We start from the raw sequence: 13,727 nt of genomic DNA, 5'->3' as shown, positions 1-13,727 counted from the left end.
TCAGTTATTTAATTGCAGGAACTTTATGAGAATTCTCTCACACGAAGTTGCTTTTGATAAATTTCTTGTACAGAGGTAGGGCAAAATTCACTGCTCCATTTTGTAGCTAAGATGTGGCATGTATTTTGTGCATGAATACTCACATAGAACAAAGTTACGCATCTGATGGAGACTGTACTTGAACAGGATGGGTATACTTTTCTATTATTTGCTCTCTTTCAAATGCTTTGCCAGGTTAGGATTTTGCAACGTTTTCAAGCTGAAAGCTATTGCTACATAGAGTGAGGTGATTTAGTAATGGTAGCTTGGTTCAGCAGTCAGTGATTCATTTTGTTAGCACATGCTCTGCAGAAAATGCCTGGCTTCAGTCGAGCAGTTTAAAGGAGGTGTAGTGCAATTTATGGTTTTAGCCTTAATTATGTATTCATGCTACTTGTCTGGTTGCCCAGTGTGGAGCACTCTGTGGACGTGAGAAATTGAAAGTGTCTAATCCCTGATTACTTGAGCAACTGTATCTCTTGTGGGTGTTGGCACCCACCCTTCAGTCTTTAAATAGCGAGATGGGGAAGCCCAGAACAACAACAAAAAAATTATTTTTATAACACTTTGTTAGAGGAAGAAAAAACAACAGGGTTTTCAACATCAAACACCATAGTAAAATAAGAGACCATAAGTTTTAAAAAAATAAATCAAAACCCAGAAACATCCTGAGCATTACAGAAAGTACGTAGTGCGTTCTGTCTTCCCGTTGTGAAATGGACTCAGTGGAACGTAATGCTTATGAGAAGAGACAAGTAATGAAGGCAGCTAATGGACAGCGGGTGGCAATTTGTTCTGCTAGATTTAAAGCAATACAGCAAAAATAATGCAGCAGTGAGGCTTCAATATCCCGTGTCAGTTCAAGAAGCCAGAGTAACCAGTTAAACCCAGCTGTTGATCAGTCCCTTCAAAACAAATTTTGTGGTGGTTTTTGTGCGTGCTGTCTGGATGTTTTTCTTTCAGTATAAGAAAGGGAGCTCAGATCAGTCCATGGTTATACTGCATAAATACTTTTTTAGAAAGAGATTCGTCATTAGTGAGTGTTTAATCCATTATAGGTGTCTGTTTGGAAACTATTTAGGCAACTTTTGGCTGCCTTGACCAGCCTATGCGTGCTTGAGGAAACATTGACCAAACATTTTTACAGGGCCATTTTGTGAACAGCAGGGAGGCTAGTGAGAGGGCGGTATGGGGAAACCATTTCGTGTGTGCATTGTGTAGGTGTTAAGTCTTGGGGCACAAGGCGAACAGGCAGCTATACACATCTCTGCAGGTTTTGTTCACACAGCAGGGGGTTTTGAGGGGAGGGAAGGCGCGCAGCCTGTGATGGCCTCCTCAGCAAGGGCCGAGATGGCGGCAGGGGAGGATGGAGGAGTAGTGGGAAGTGGGCTGTGTGAAGGAAGGGGCAGGGGAGGAGAAAGGCAGAGGGCGAGGAGGAGCACGGTGAGACAGGAAGGAGCAAACCAGTGGCATTTTGTAGCAGTGACCAAAAAGCTGGTGGTGGTGGCTGGAAATTGCCGCAGGCAGGTGTGGGTGCTCTGAGGGCAGCCAAAGGACAAGCCAGCCAAGCAGTGTGTGTCAGATGGCATCTCCTGAGAGATGGGGTTCCTCTGCACAGGTGCTGACTAGCAGATGATGTGCTTTGCTAACCAGCTCCTACAAAAATTATGAGTTTTTTGGGTTTCGTCTTTGTTTTTCCATCTTTAGCGAGCATTATGGTGGGCTGCTGGCAGGCAGATGAAGTGTGAAAGCTTCATCGGAGCTTTCCCTTGCTCCTATCTGTGGGAGAGGACAACACGCTGATGTAAACCAACCTTATTTTTGCCTACTTCAGTCGCAGAAACAGTTGTTTATAGGTGGAGGTTAATCCCATTTAAGAACCGGATTAGCGAAGACGTAGTCATTTAACCACAGAGGCCTAAATGTGGGCTGAGGCGGTGTTCAGTCAGTCCTGGCAGGGATTAGGGCTCTGCAGACATGCAGTATCGAGACAGTTTCATGGCAGGCCCTGCACCGCAGAGATGTAAATCTAACAAAGTTCACCGTGACAGCGGTTGTGTGCTTGGCCTGCTAAATGACTGTGTGTTTTGTGGAAACAAAGACAAGGAAAAGATCTTTGTGTGTCCTGTAAACCCCAGTTCCTCAGAGAGGGGAAGGGAATTACAAAGATAAAGGGGAGGATAGCCAATGCTTTGCTGTCTTGGGTTAGTTTAATGCAGAGAGTGGTGTGCTGATAATTGCTGCAGGATTTCCCCAGGCACCAGAAAGGCAAGGAAAGTAGGCTGGGGTTGGTGGCTGAGCTCGTACTTGGGCTTTTATCTCCCCTCTCTGACCTTCCTTGAAGGTGTTTATCTCTTTATGGACATTTTGATAAGGCATGCTAGCAAATCCTGGAGTATGAGCTTTGTAGGAACTGAAATGTGGGAAGAAAGATTAGCATCGATCTGAGCTCTGAGGGGGTGAGACAGGGAATTCTCTGCACACAGAATGAAGACATCAGCTTTGGGCAGTAGGGTAACTACTGTACCTATTTCAAGCACAGTCCCCATTCATTTCAGTTAAAAATCTTGCTAAAGATAGGGTAGCTGAGGCAGATTCCAAAACAACTTTTATCAGGTTTTAAAAACAAAACAAAAACCGCAAATCCCACCAGAAGCAACTGATGAGGTCAAACAAATGTGGCTGTCAAGATAATGAGCTTTCTGCGATCAGCTTTGCTTAAAGTTGCAGCAAGAAGTGAGAACAATCCAAAATACATCCTGACTGTAAGATCTTCCCGTGTTTGTTTGTTCTTGGGTGGGTTTCGCTTATTTTTTTCTCCTTCCCCAAACACAAAATAGATGCTTTCTCTGACATAAAAGATAGCAGCAGCGCTACGGACAGCCATTTAGTAAAAACAGTTTGTGTTCTTTATAGTTGAAAAAGCAAAAGTTGAACTTAGAACTGCTTTTAAAGTCATGCATAAAATACGTTGTTAATGAATATGTAGTAATGTGCACAGGCATGATGCACATGTTCCATTGGGAACTTTTGAAGTCTGTTCATAATCACCTCCTAAAGATGCATTCTACAATGTGGGGAATGTTGTATTTGAAGTCTCAATACAGTCTAAATTTTGTATGAGTAAACTACTTAGACTATGGGCATACATAGTTTTGGTTTCAGAATTTTAAACTAGTTTAAGCAATTTCTTTGTCAGAAAAAAAATGCAAAACTTAAAAGGGACGTTGAAAATAGTGATTGAAAACCTTCTTTCATTTGAATGAGAAAGTTGGTAGTCAAGGGATTTGGATTGTGCTTGTTTCAGGGCTTTTGGTGGGCAGTGATCTGCTTGGCAGGCATTTTAATTCGAGCGTGTTTTTATATGACTTCTGATAGAGAGCTTCAAAAATAAGCTGCAGAGAAGGGAGAAAGCAAAACTCAGAGATGGAGAAGAAAAGTCAAGTCCCAGCTGAAGAGATTTAATGGGTCTTGAAACATGTCAAAATGTGTCAACAATATTTAGAAATAACTACATTAAAAAAACAAGAAAGCTAAACCCTTTTAACACTGTAAATCATGGAAAGCAGTGAAAACTAATATTTATGAGGGAGATTGTGAAAGCTTGTGTGACAGTTGGAAATTACATCACTGTTGATGTTTTAAATTCTTGTGTAAAGTAATGCAATACTGTGTTTATGAATGAACAAATGATTGTGCTGTGCTAAGCATACTGTATATGGATGAACTGGGTTGAGCTGTTACATCTCTTGTCTTCACTTACGTTACTTTGCACTATGCAGTCTTGTATGTTTCATGGTAAATACAGAAAATTGAATTCAGTATATCTATTTTTTTAATTCCAGATACAGACCCACGTGTATTAGAGAAACAAGAACTTCAGCAGCCAACCTATGTTGCTCTAAGTTATATTAACAGGTAAGCGTGGTTATTTTTCAAGTAGAATTGATCATGGTTTGCACAGTGTGTGTGTATATGCACATGCCAAAATGATACACTTCTGTGTTCATTATGATTAATTTGTTTTATGTTATAAGACACTGTGATAACACATGTTTTACAAGGACAGCTGAATTAAAATTCAACTAAATTTTAAACCACTTTAATATAGGACATGAGCAGCCCTTCAGTTGCACTGTTCAGATACTTAGGGGATGAGGTTTTAATGTTTTATGCTGAAGCTAAATCTTGTGCAAAGCAAGATAAATAATTTCTCATTGCTTATTTTTTTCACTTTCTTGTACTCCATGCAAATGAGTGGAAAAAGATTTTTTTTTTACAATAAATATTTAAATTCAACTGATAATAGTACGATATATGAGGTTTTTTTATAGGACTTTGAAAGTTTTTCAGCTACAGTGTATAAAAAAAAAAAAAAAAAAAAAAAAAAACACACACACAAAAACTTGCTTACCAGACCTATATAACCTAAGACCTGAAAAATTTAAGAAACTTAAACAGCTTTTAAAACACTAATCTAAATAACAGAAAATAGACTTGACTTTTCATTTATTGACTGGTAGCAGAACTGAAACCTCCAGAATGCAGGAATGGAAGGGCTGCTTGTGTCTTGGGCTGAACTATGGTAAAGAGCAACCTGAGAGTAGCTCCTTAGTTTACTTCTCACTTAAGCCTATCACAGAATTCAACAGAGGTACCTCAGATTGCTTTTCCTCTGGGAGAATTGACCCATGCAGCGTGCTGCATGGAAGGAAGAGATGGTGAGTTTTTGTGGAGTTGCAGTGCCCCTTTCTCAGCATGTCTTCCAAGTTATCTTTTACTCCTAAGCAAGCATTATACATGAAGGGCTATTCCTCATTTAAAACCCTTTTTTTTCCTGTTTCCTGTAAGTCAACATGCTGTTATTCTGGGTTTACTTTGCCTTCTTTTATGTATCGTGTTTGTTTTGTTTTGTTTTTCAATCGGATGTACTGTGGTTAAAAATTGGAGTCAGTTGTCTCTTGGAAATGCATTTTTGGAAAATATTGTGTATGGGGTTATTGGCTTTTATCTATGGTATCTGAGCTTCCTTTTGTATCTTTGCTATCCTAGTGCATGAGATACAAACTCACAAGCCTGAAAGGTTAACCCGGAATTTAATTCAGGATAAACTGAGTTTGTTTGAACTCTCATTGGTCACACATAAAGTAATTTTTTTCATTTTAATTCTACTTCATGTTAAAAGTGAGGGGAAAGAAAGCACACTTCTGTAAAAACGAATCCACCGTTTGGCTTAATATTTGCTATAGAAAAAAGGTGGCAGTCGGGGGAAAAAGAAAGACTGATGTATGAAAGGAAGAAGTGATGTTCACTTGGTAAAGTGACTACATTTTCTCCACTGTATGATACTGTTACGATTACAAATAGCTGGTATTGACATGATTTCCTATTTGGCAAGTGACTGCTGTTCTTCCTGGAGACAGTCCTACCTTTTAATGCATACTTTGAAATTAACCGTGACCCTCTTTTACACTTACTTCTGTTGATCTCATTTAATGTATAAAACTTTTTTTGCAATATGTAGGCTTGGTATGTTGTCATGTATGTTGGTGTGTTTCCCTTTTTCCATTATATACTTGGGCGTTTTCCCTTGTTGCCTCTGTGGTTATTTTACTTAATGTGAGAGAGCGGAAAGTTTTATAAAAAATAAAAATAAAAAATTAGGGAAAAGCTGTTGTAAGATCACAGGAAGTACCATGGGACTTGATTGTCTGATTCAGAATTGGAAACTGCTTTTAAAAGTAGTGTGAAAGTGATACCCTGTTCAAATTTCACAATTTTGTTACCCTATTTAACTGAGTGAGACTGTTTTGCTTACTACGTTTTGCCCACAAACTTTCTTCCCCTTTTAATTTTGGGAAATAATTGTGCAGAATTTGTGTTTTTATAGCAAAAACCCAACCTTAATTGACTCTTACTTAAACCAGCTGCTATTTAGCTGTTTTGTAACTGTCTTTTAATTTTTTCTAAAAGTGCTGATGTCTTTCATTGAACCACCTGCTCTGCGCAGCTCAAGCTCTTGAGGGAGCAGCGATATCCATTACACTCCGAGACATGCCTTTCTATTTCCCGCTACATATGCCAGAGCTGGGTTCTGCTTTGTTGTCCCAGGCTATGAACTCAGATTTTGTAGCCTAATACATGTCATAAACATGTTGCATACTGTTAGATATCAAACACCAGATACTGCTGCACTTTTTTTAAACCCGTGCTTTTATAGCTTCCAAGTGGAACTGAACTTAGCTCGGTTCCTGCTGTGAGTTCCAGGCCTTAAACCAATCTCCCTCTGCAGGTCTGTATATTCAATATGTTCTTTGTGGGCCATACGTTCTCATGGAGCCTGGGAAAACGGGGACTTGTGATTCTCAGGGCCTGTCAAAATTGTATAAGATGTATACTTAGTATATGTCGAGGTGGAAAAATGCAGGAGAATGATTAAGTGGGTGTGTGCTATGCTCTGCTCGTAGCCTTACGGTATGGTGGTCATTGTAAGCTAAAGCAAAACGTAAATTGGGGTTGTCTGGTTGGATAGCTGGGAGGGTAAAGTATCAGTAGAGCAGACAGAGATGAAAAGGTAAAGGAGACAACCTGAAACATACTCCTGCATCCATTTCCCCTTTACTCCCAGGTTATTTTCTCAGGCACATTAATATGGCAATACTGTGCGTGCACTTACATTCTGAAACAACCTTCGGATTGCGGATGTCTGTAAGGCTCAGCCTCTTTCTCTGCTGGAGATTTACTGCCACCACAGCCTTCAGTAACTACACACAGATGCCGTTTCCATAGTGTGCGATCCTCATGTAGACTGATAACGTTCCTTTTCAAGCTGAGGGACAAAGCATAAATTATAGGTCATAATGGTTTACCATCTCTCCATCAAATGCTTGTAATGGTCACTGTCTGAATTGCAGCACGTCATTTCCTCAAACAAAATTTAACATAGTCCTAATGCGGTCCCCAGTATTGATGATTTTCCTATTTACTTTTTTTCTTTCTTCAAAGTCAACATTGAAGTCACTACTACCAAAGCAGATGCAATAAATCTGCTTTCATCCTGTAAATACAGGAGTAGTTTGCCTGCAAGATGTTCAGAGGTGCAACTACATGAGTGGGATCCTGGCTGTGATCTGTAGTAGTTGCCTACAACCCTTTGGACTACATCCTCCAGTACTACTTAGAGGTACTTCCTTTGTGTACAGTTCAAGACACCTTTATATTTCTCATTGCAGTGAAATAAAGTGATCAGAAGCAATGCTAATTATTATAAATGCTATTACTTAGATACAATGCTTATAGCATTAAGTTAATTACATTAATCCTAGGATTTTTTTTTTAAGCATAGTTTTCTATTGACAACTGAGGTCATTCAAGGAAGGTTATAATAAAATAGTCTTTGAGCATTGACCCTACTGGCAGTTACAGAGTAGTAGGGTGAATGTTCTCAGTGTTGCCTGTGAGCAGGCTGTTGAATGTCTATAAAGTTTATTCTTATGCACAAATGGGAGGAGTGCAGACGAAGCCTGTGACCAAAACTGAATGTCGCTCTTGGGTCGGTAGACCCGAGTACATCTCTGAGCTGGTCCTGACATTTTTTGAATTTATCCAGAATTTACTTTTACCCAGAATTTATTCTTAACTAGCATGATTTTGCCTCACTGTTGGCATTTTAAATTCCTGTAGGCTCCAGGCTTTTCCCCTCCTTTCCCTTTTCTCTCAATAGTCATTGACTTCTGCAGAACATATTTCCCCACTCAGCTTCCTTTCATACTGCTAGGAGTAAAATCCATCATTTCTGTGAACATGTGCTTTTGTGAAAGGAATTAATTGCGTATAAAGTTCTAACCACTGCAAACCATCCCCATGTCATGTCTAGCACACTAATTTTGGTTCTACTGCTATTAATTACAGGATTTAATGTTCTCTTGAGAGTTATTTTAAGAAGTGGTAAGTCTTCAGGTAGCAGTATATTTAGTATACAGCATTTTGCTAATTCAATAACAAGAATGTTTTGGATTTGGAGACATGGCTCTCTGACTATATTCCTGTGGTTTCGTAGCAGAGTATCCAAGCTGCACAATACTGGTCTTTTATTTGTTTGTCACTGACCTTTACTTTTTTTTTAAGGTCTTGTGTTCAGTGCTTGATAGAAATTTTAAAGTCTTTCTTATTCCTTTCTGTACAGGATGTAAATTCTTGCCATTGATCACTTCCATTCATCTCCATCCTCTGTCCCTGGGGACAGCCTGTGCTGTGCGTTTATTGGGTTTCCTCTGCCAGTTAGTTCTGTGCATGCATTTAGTTATAACAGTAACCATGCTCTTCAGTAAGTAGAGCAATTTGTTAAAGCTACCCAGCAGCATCCTCAGCTTCAGCAGCACATTGAACTTCTTCCTGTAGTTTTGCTCTAACAGATTTTCCTGAGGTAAGCTGCCAGTAGCAGTAAAATAAGAAGCTAATGAAAGACTTTAACCTCTCAGAGGTCCTACCTGCTAACTGTACATGCCACCAAAAAGCTCAGTAGGATGCTTTCTGAGTGGCAGTGTGCTTTCTTCCTGGTTCCTCTTATCTAAGAGGATAAGTTTTTGTATACTGTGTGGAAAACCAAGATTCAGTTTCCTCCTCTTTGATCGCTAAGATTGTTTTAATCTTAAGACTATTGTCTTCAGATAGGATATCACTTCTTCTCTTGATGTTTCTTCTCTTTTCCTTTTGATTTCTGTGTACCTTCTGTTGGAGCACAGCTTGGAAACTACTAAAATCATGAGGCTGGTCGTATATTTTTTTCTCTTTGCTTACTCTCTTAATGTTTTGTTTTGTGTTTTTTTTTTTTTTTTTTTTTTTCCAGCAAATATATGCAAAATTGAACCATTCTGAAGTAGTGAGAATCTCCTTCTAAAATAAATACTCACTTCAGCATTCACCTGATAAGCAGGAGGTCAGAATTCAAATCGATTCTTTCAAATTCAGGCCAGAGATCTCAACTTTGAAGGTATATTATTGGTGGTACCTTGTAGATTCATTCAGGCATGCTACAAGGAAATATGAGAACCCTTAAAAACTGATTTTTAATCTCAGAATAGTTAATTTGACTTTTTGAATGTAAAAGCAAAATGAAAAAGAAAGGTAACTAAAAGAAAACAACCTGACCTCTTCTTCAGATTCTTCCAACCTCTCACATAAACCATCTTAATTCTCACACTGTGATTCAGAAGAAAAGGGGTAGGGTCCAGAAAGATTTTTCCATTTTACGAATCCTGCTGGAGATCAGTTTTTCCACACAAGAAAATCAGAGCTTGTGAATCCGATAAACTCTTTCTCTGCCACCTGTTTGGACTTGATACATTTTGTAGTGCTTATTACCACACTTCTTGCCCTTTGTCTTGAAATTTAACTTTTCTGTAACATGATGCTGTCCTATTTGAATTAAATATCACAGTGTTGTAAAAGTGTAGTGATTCCCTCAGACTATTGATTCGCATCTCCTTGGAGATGCGTGCCAATGCTTCCAGTAGCTGCTGGATTGAATGCATGTGACAGACTACAGAAACGAAGGGATCAAAGTAACATGTCATTTGCCAGATAATATTTTTCTGCCTGAGCTTATTTTTATGTTTGCAGTGACCAAGTAGATCATGTGTTTTTATTCATGTAGCCATATCTTTATGCTCTGCTATTTGACTTGTTCTGGAGATGGAACAAGACAAACTTCAGACGATAATTCAAACAAGCTGTGCAGAAATGAATTTTAGTTAGGGTAAGGGGAATGCCTTTTGGTTTGGAAGGATTTATGCAGTTGGCTTTGTTTTCTCTTTTCTCTTTTTATCAGTTTCAAGCTAAGCGAAACTGAAGATTTATTTAATGTACAGCTCTTTTATTTCATGTCAGCAGTAAAGATCAAAAAGCAGATTGGCATTTTAAGGAAAGCCCTAATGCCATGCCCTGAAATAAAAATTACAAGATGAATTAAAACGTATAGGACACCAAAAGAATATGTTTTAGTGGTGGGGTTGTTTTTTGTTTTTAATTGAGAGGTGATTAGCTTTCTTCTGGCAGCGTTCATATGGAAAACGCAGAGACAGAAAAAAAATTCCATCTCACGATTTCTGATGCACACAGAAATCTCAAGTGAAAGAAGTGTTGCCAAGTCCTCATCGTTCCTTGGGAGTGTGTCTATGCACACCTCTGTGTGTGTGTAGTTTGGTTAGCAAATGCTAGAGCCATCAGTATAAATCGTCAAGGCTTTCAGGGTTCTTATCTTTATCAGGATTTTTGTCATCTTTGGTCAATGTGATATACCAAAAAAAAAAAAAGTCTTTTCTTTCTGGCACTGGATTTTGTCTTGGCAGATCCTGTTTCAATTCCCAGTTTTCTACATACATTTTCCATTTACTCCTGCACAGGTCGTTTCATTGTGGAGAAGAGGGGAAGTAATTCTTCAATTTCTTTCACTTCTTAAGAAAGAAAAAAAATATATTTTCTCTGTTTTTTTAAAATAAGCACGTTTAAACTTAAGCGGTAGTAGTGCTTTCAGAAGGACTGCGTGTTTGCCTTATGAAAAACACATATTCAGATATTTCATTGTCATTCATTTGTGGGATAACAACTCTCTCAGTATCATTTGTGTATGCTAGCACAGTGAGGCCCTTATTCTCATTAGATTCTGGTAATAAAGTATGCTCATTATTTATATTATAGCTATTTAACGTGTTTGAAGAGCTATTTGAAAACCACACTAATGTGCCATGTTCATATCCTCTGCAGTAGTAACAAGCTGTGGAAACTTACGCTTTTGTTTCAGAGTGAAAAATGATCAAAGATTTTACATTGAATCATTGGTGCCTTAGTTTTCTTTCAGGTATAATCAGAGGTAAAATAGCTGAGAACAGCAGCTGTTCTTCCCACCTTTCATGCACAGAAATGGCTGCAGCAGACAGCTAGTTATCTCCTATCTGTTAGTTGTTGTGTTTTGTATTTTGTTTTAAATCGCCATCAACAGCAAAACATTGCACACAGGAAATTACAGACTTTCTAGGAAAGTTCCTCCCTGGCCAGTGTTTTTGCTCAACGCTTGTCACAACCATTTTAGCTAAATGTAATGACTTACAGATTGGGAAATTTTAGCATCCCTGTTAAATCCCGAGGCGGTCCAGACCAGCCAGTTGTAGTAGACGTTGACTGTGGTCTGATATTTGAAATTTTAATTTATTTAATAATCTGAAGTTTACTTACATGGATGATAACTTAGTGTGTAGGGAGGGAGGGGGCCTGCCAGGTGAGTCGTAGCACAGTGTCTGTGTACCTTCTTGCAGACATGCAGAATTACGGCTGCAGTTGGGAGGTTTTACACGGAGCCTGCCCAGGACATCCTTTAGAGCAGCCAGTTGTAGGGATTAAGTGCCCATGAGAGACCATACTCAGTCCTGGAGAACTTGGCTCGTGAAGAAAGAATATTGATGTCATCTTGCGCTCCATAAAATCTACTCCAAAGTGTTAGCTTCAGCCTTAATTTTCATTAAATATTTTTGCGGTTGAGTTGACCTCTCAATTTGATTGTGAGCCAGAAAGAAAGTTTGTGTATCCCTGCAAGGATGCATTCATTATCCCACCACTTCCTCTGCAATACTCCAGTGTCCAAAGAAATGAAGGCCAGGTGGAGAGCTTGATGGAGCTGGCTTCTTCCCTTATTCCCTAATAACAGGAGAGGAGTGCGTTCGGCAGCCAGCAAGGGACTTTGCAGGCCTCCTCTGAGAACTATCTCCCAGAAGCATTTCTCCGATCTGTGAGAAGAGCAACACGGTTTGTAACAGTCACCACACACCTTTAATACCAAACTGCAAGCAACCTGTGCTGTGGGCTGGAATCTAAACTCTGGCTCATGTCACGGAAATGCCAGACAAAATCCAAAGGTTGAAACTGAAGTCAGCTGAAAGCACCTGATATCCATCCATGAAATGTGAGAGTAAACTAGCAATGAAGTATGCAGTATCTCGTTACCCCATGAGATACACAACATCAGCAACATGTGGCAAGGAATCAGTGATGCTTGACCACTTGGATTGTGAGCACGTGTTTTATAGTGAAAGAACTTTTAATAGGGTCAGAACAACAGAATAAGAAAGGTTCCTTTGTAACTGAATTTTGTTTGGCTTTTGAGTTTCCTTTGGAGCTGCTCTCATAAACAGGCAAAGTGTTGTTAATGCTAAGAGGAGGAAGCCTTGGCATGTCATCTGTGGAAAATCCTTTTTGATCTAGTTGTTTTTGCTAAGATAGCATGGCATCACTTAATCAGAAAATACTTTTTCAGCAGAGTAGAAAAATATACAAAACCATAGGACTTCATTTCTTTTTCATAAATGCAAAAACTGGGGATGCATTGTTCAGATCTTGACCTTGAATTTTTCTGAAGTTTCTGGTCCCCACCTCAGAAAGGGAGGACGCTGTACAAGGTGGTAGAAGTGAAGGATTTGCACAACAAAGTAGAAATAGCACCGCAGAATGGAAATCTTTATGGAGCGATGTGTGAGTACCACAACTGGCACTTAACTGGAGGTAAACATGCACACTCGGGTGCACATACATGAGCTTCTTGTGATACACAGCTGTTGGAATTATTTGTGAATACGGGTGGACACTTACATACTTTTGACTTAAGAAAATCTAGCTCTAAAACATAATTCATTGTGTTTTAACAATAGTTATTTTGTACATTGGCATTACGTGTTGTCTAAGTGACCTATGTTGAATTAAGGTGGCCTGAAGTAGTTTAACAAATCATTTGCTTGGTTCACTGAGCAAACACTATTGAAAGGAGGCTTTATTCAATTAATTTGGTTTGACTGTAGACCAATTAATCAGGCTGACTTAATACTTTCCAAATCTTGGTTTCCCTGGAGCAATTCATTTGAGGACACCAGATTTCTTGTTCTAATTTCCTGGTGAATTGAGAAAGGTTTTCCTTCTTTATTATTGCTGGGGCTTTGTTTGCTTTTCTAAAATCAGGCACATTGTTTTCCGAAAAGTGGCGTATGATGAGGATAGAGGCAGAGACAGAAATTATTACAACTGAAATTCCATTTACAGATGTAGATAGTCTTTTTGGTATGTTTTAGTTGTTCTTCTAGCTGCTTCTCCACACAGTCCCTTCCTGGACTTTCTTAATGTGTCAGATGTGTTAATCTCTATTTCTAATGAAACTGTTCTAACGAGGCCTGCAGCCTGTTTTGCTTTTAATGGTGAACCTCAAGAACTTCTAACACTTTGGCTTCTGCTTCTGCTGGCTTCTGTTCTTCCTCCTGCCCCCAGCCTCTTCAAGTTTCCCTGATGAAAGGGAGTTCTGGATGGAGGTGCAGAAGAGGAAAGTTGTTCCACAGTTGCGTATAAGTCACATTTCTTCTTTGCCAGTGTCAATGTTGGGGATTAACCATGCGTCTTAAATCATTAATATGCATTAAAAAAAAAAAAAAAAAAAAACCTTGGGCTGGGATTTTTTTGGTTTTATGCCTTGTATTTTTGACATGGGGAGCATTCCTCTTGACATCTAGTTACCCCTGTGGTGGTGCATTCTTTGACAATTTGTGATTAAGTTCCCCTGCTACACACAATACAAAGTAATTTCAACAAAAACAGAGTTGAGTTAACAAGCGTTTTCCTTCCCTGCACTGACTTCCAACACAAAGCACTACTTA

The 13,727-nt window shown here is 39.1% G+C and overlaps 1 protein-coding gene across 1 annotated transcript in view; it reads left to right on the top strand.

Moving 5' to 3' along the window:
- JAZF1 (JAZF zinc finger 1) overlaps positions 1–13,727 on the top strand; it is a 188,523-nt gene that overhangs the window by 99,088 nt on the left and 75,708 nt on the right. The window contains exon 2 of the mRNA XM_084508306.1: positions 3,885–3,957. Coding sequence (XP_084364432.1) covers positions 3,885–3,957 — 73 coding nt within the window. The remainder of the gene's footprint in view (positions 1–3,884; positions 3,958–13,727) is intronic.

The sequence above is a fragment of the Aythya ferina genome (assembly GCF_964211825.1).
Source record: "Aythya ferina genome assembly, chromosome: 2".
NCBI classification, from domain to species: Eukaryota; Metazoa; Chordata; class Aves; order Anseriformes; family Anatidae; genus Aythya; species Aythya ferina.
Note: the sequence above shows the minus strand (reverse complement) of the source record. Positions and strands in the feature narration are given on the sequence as shown.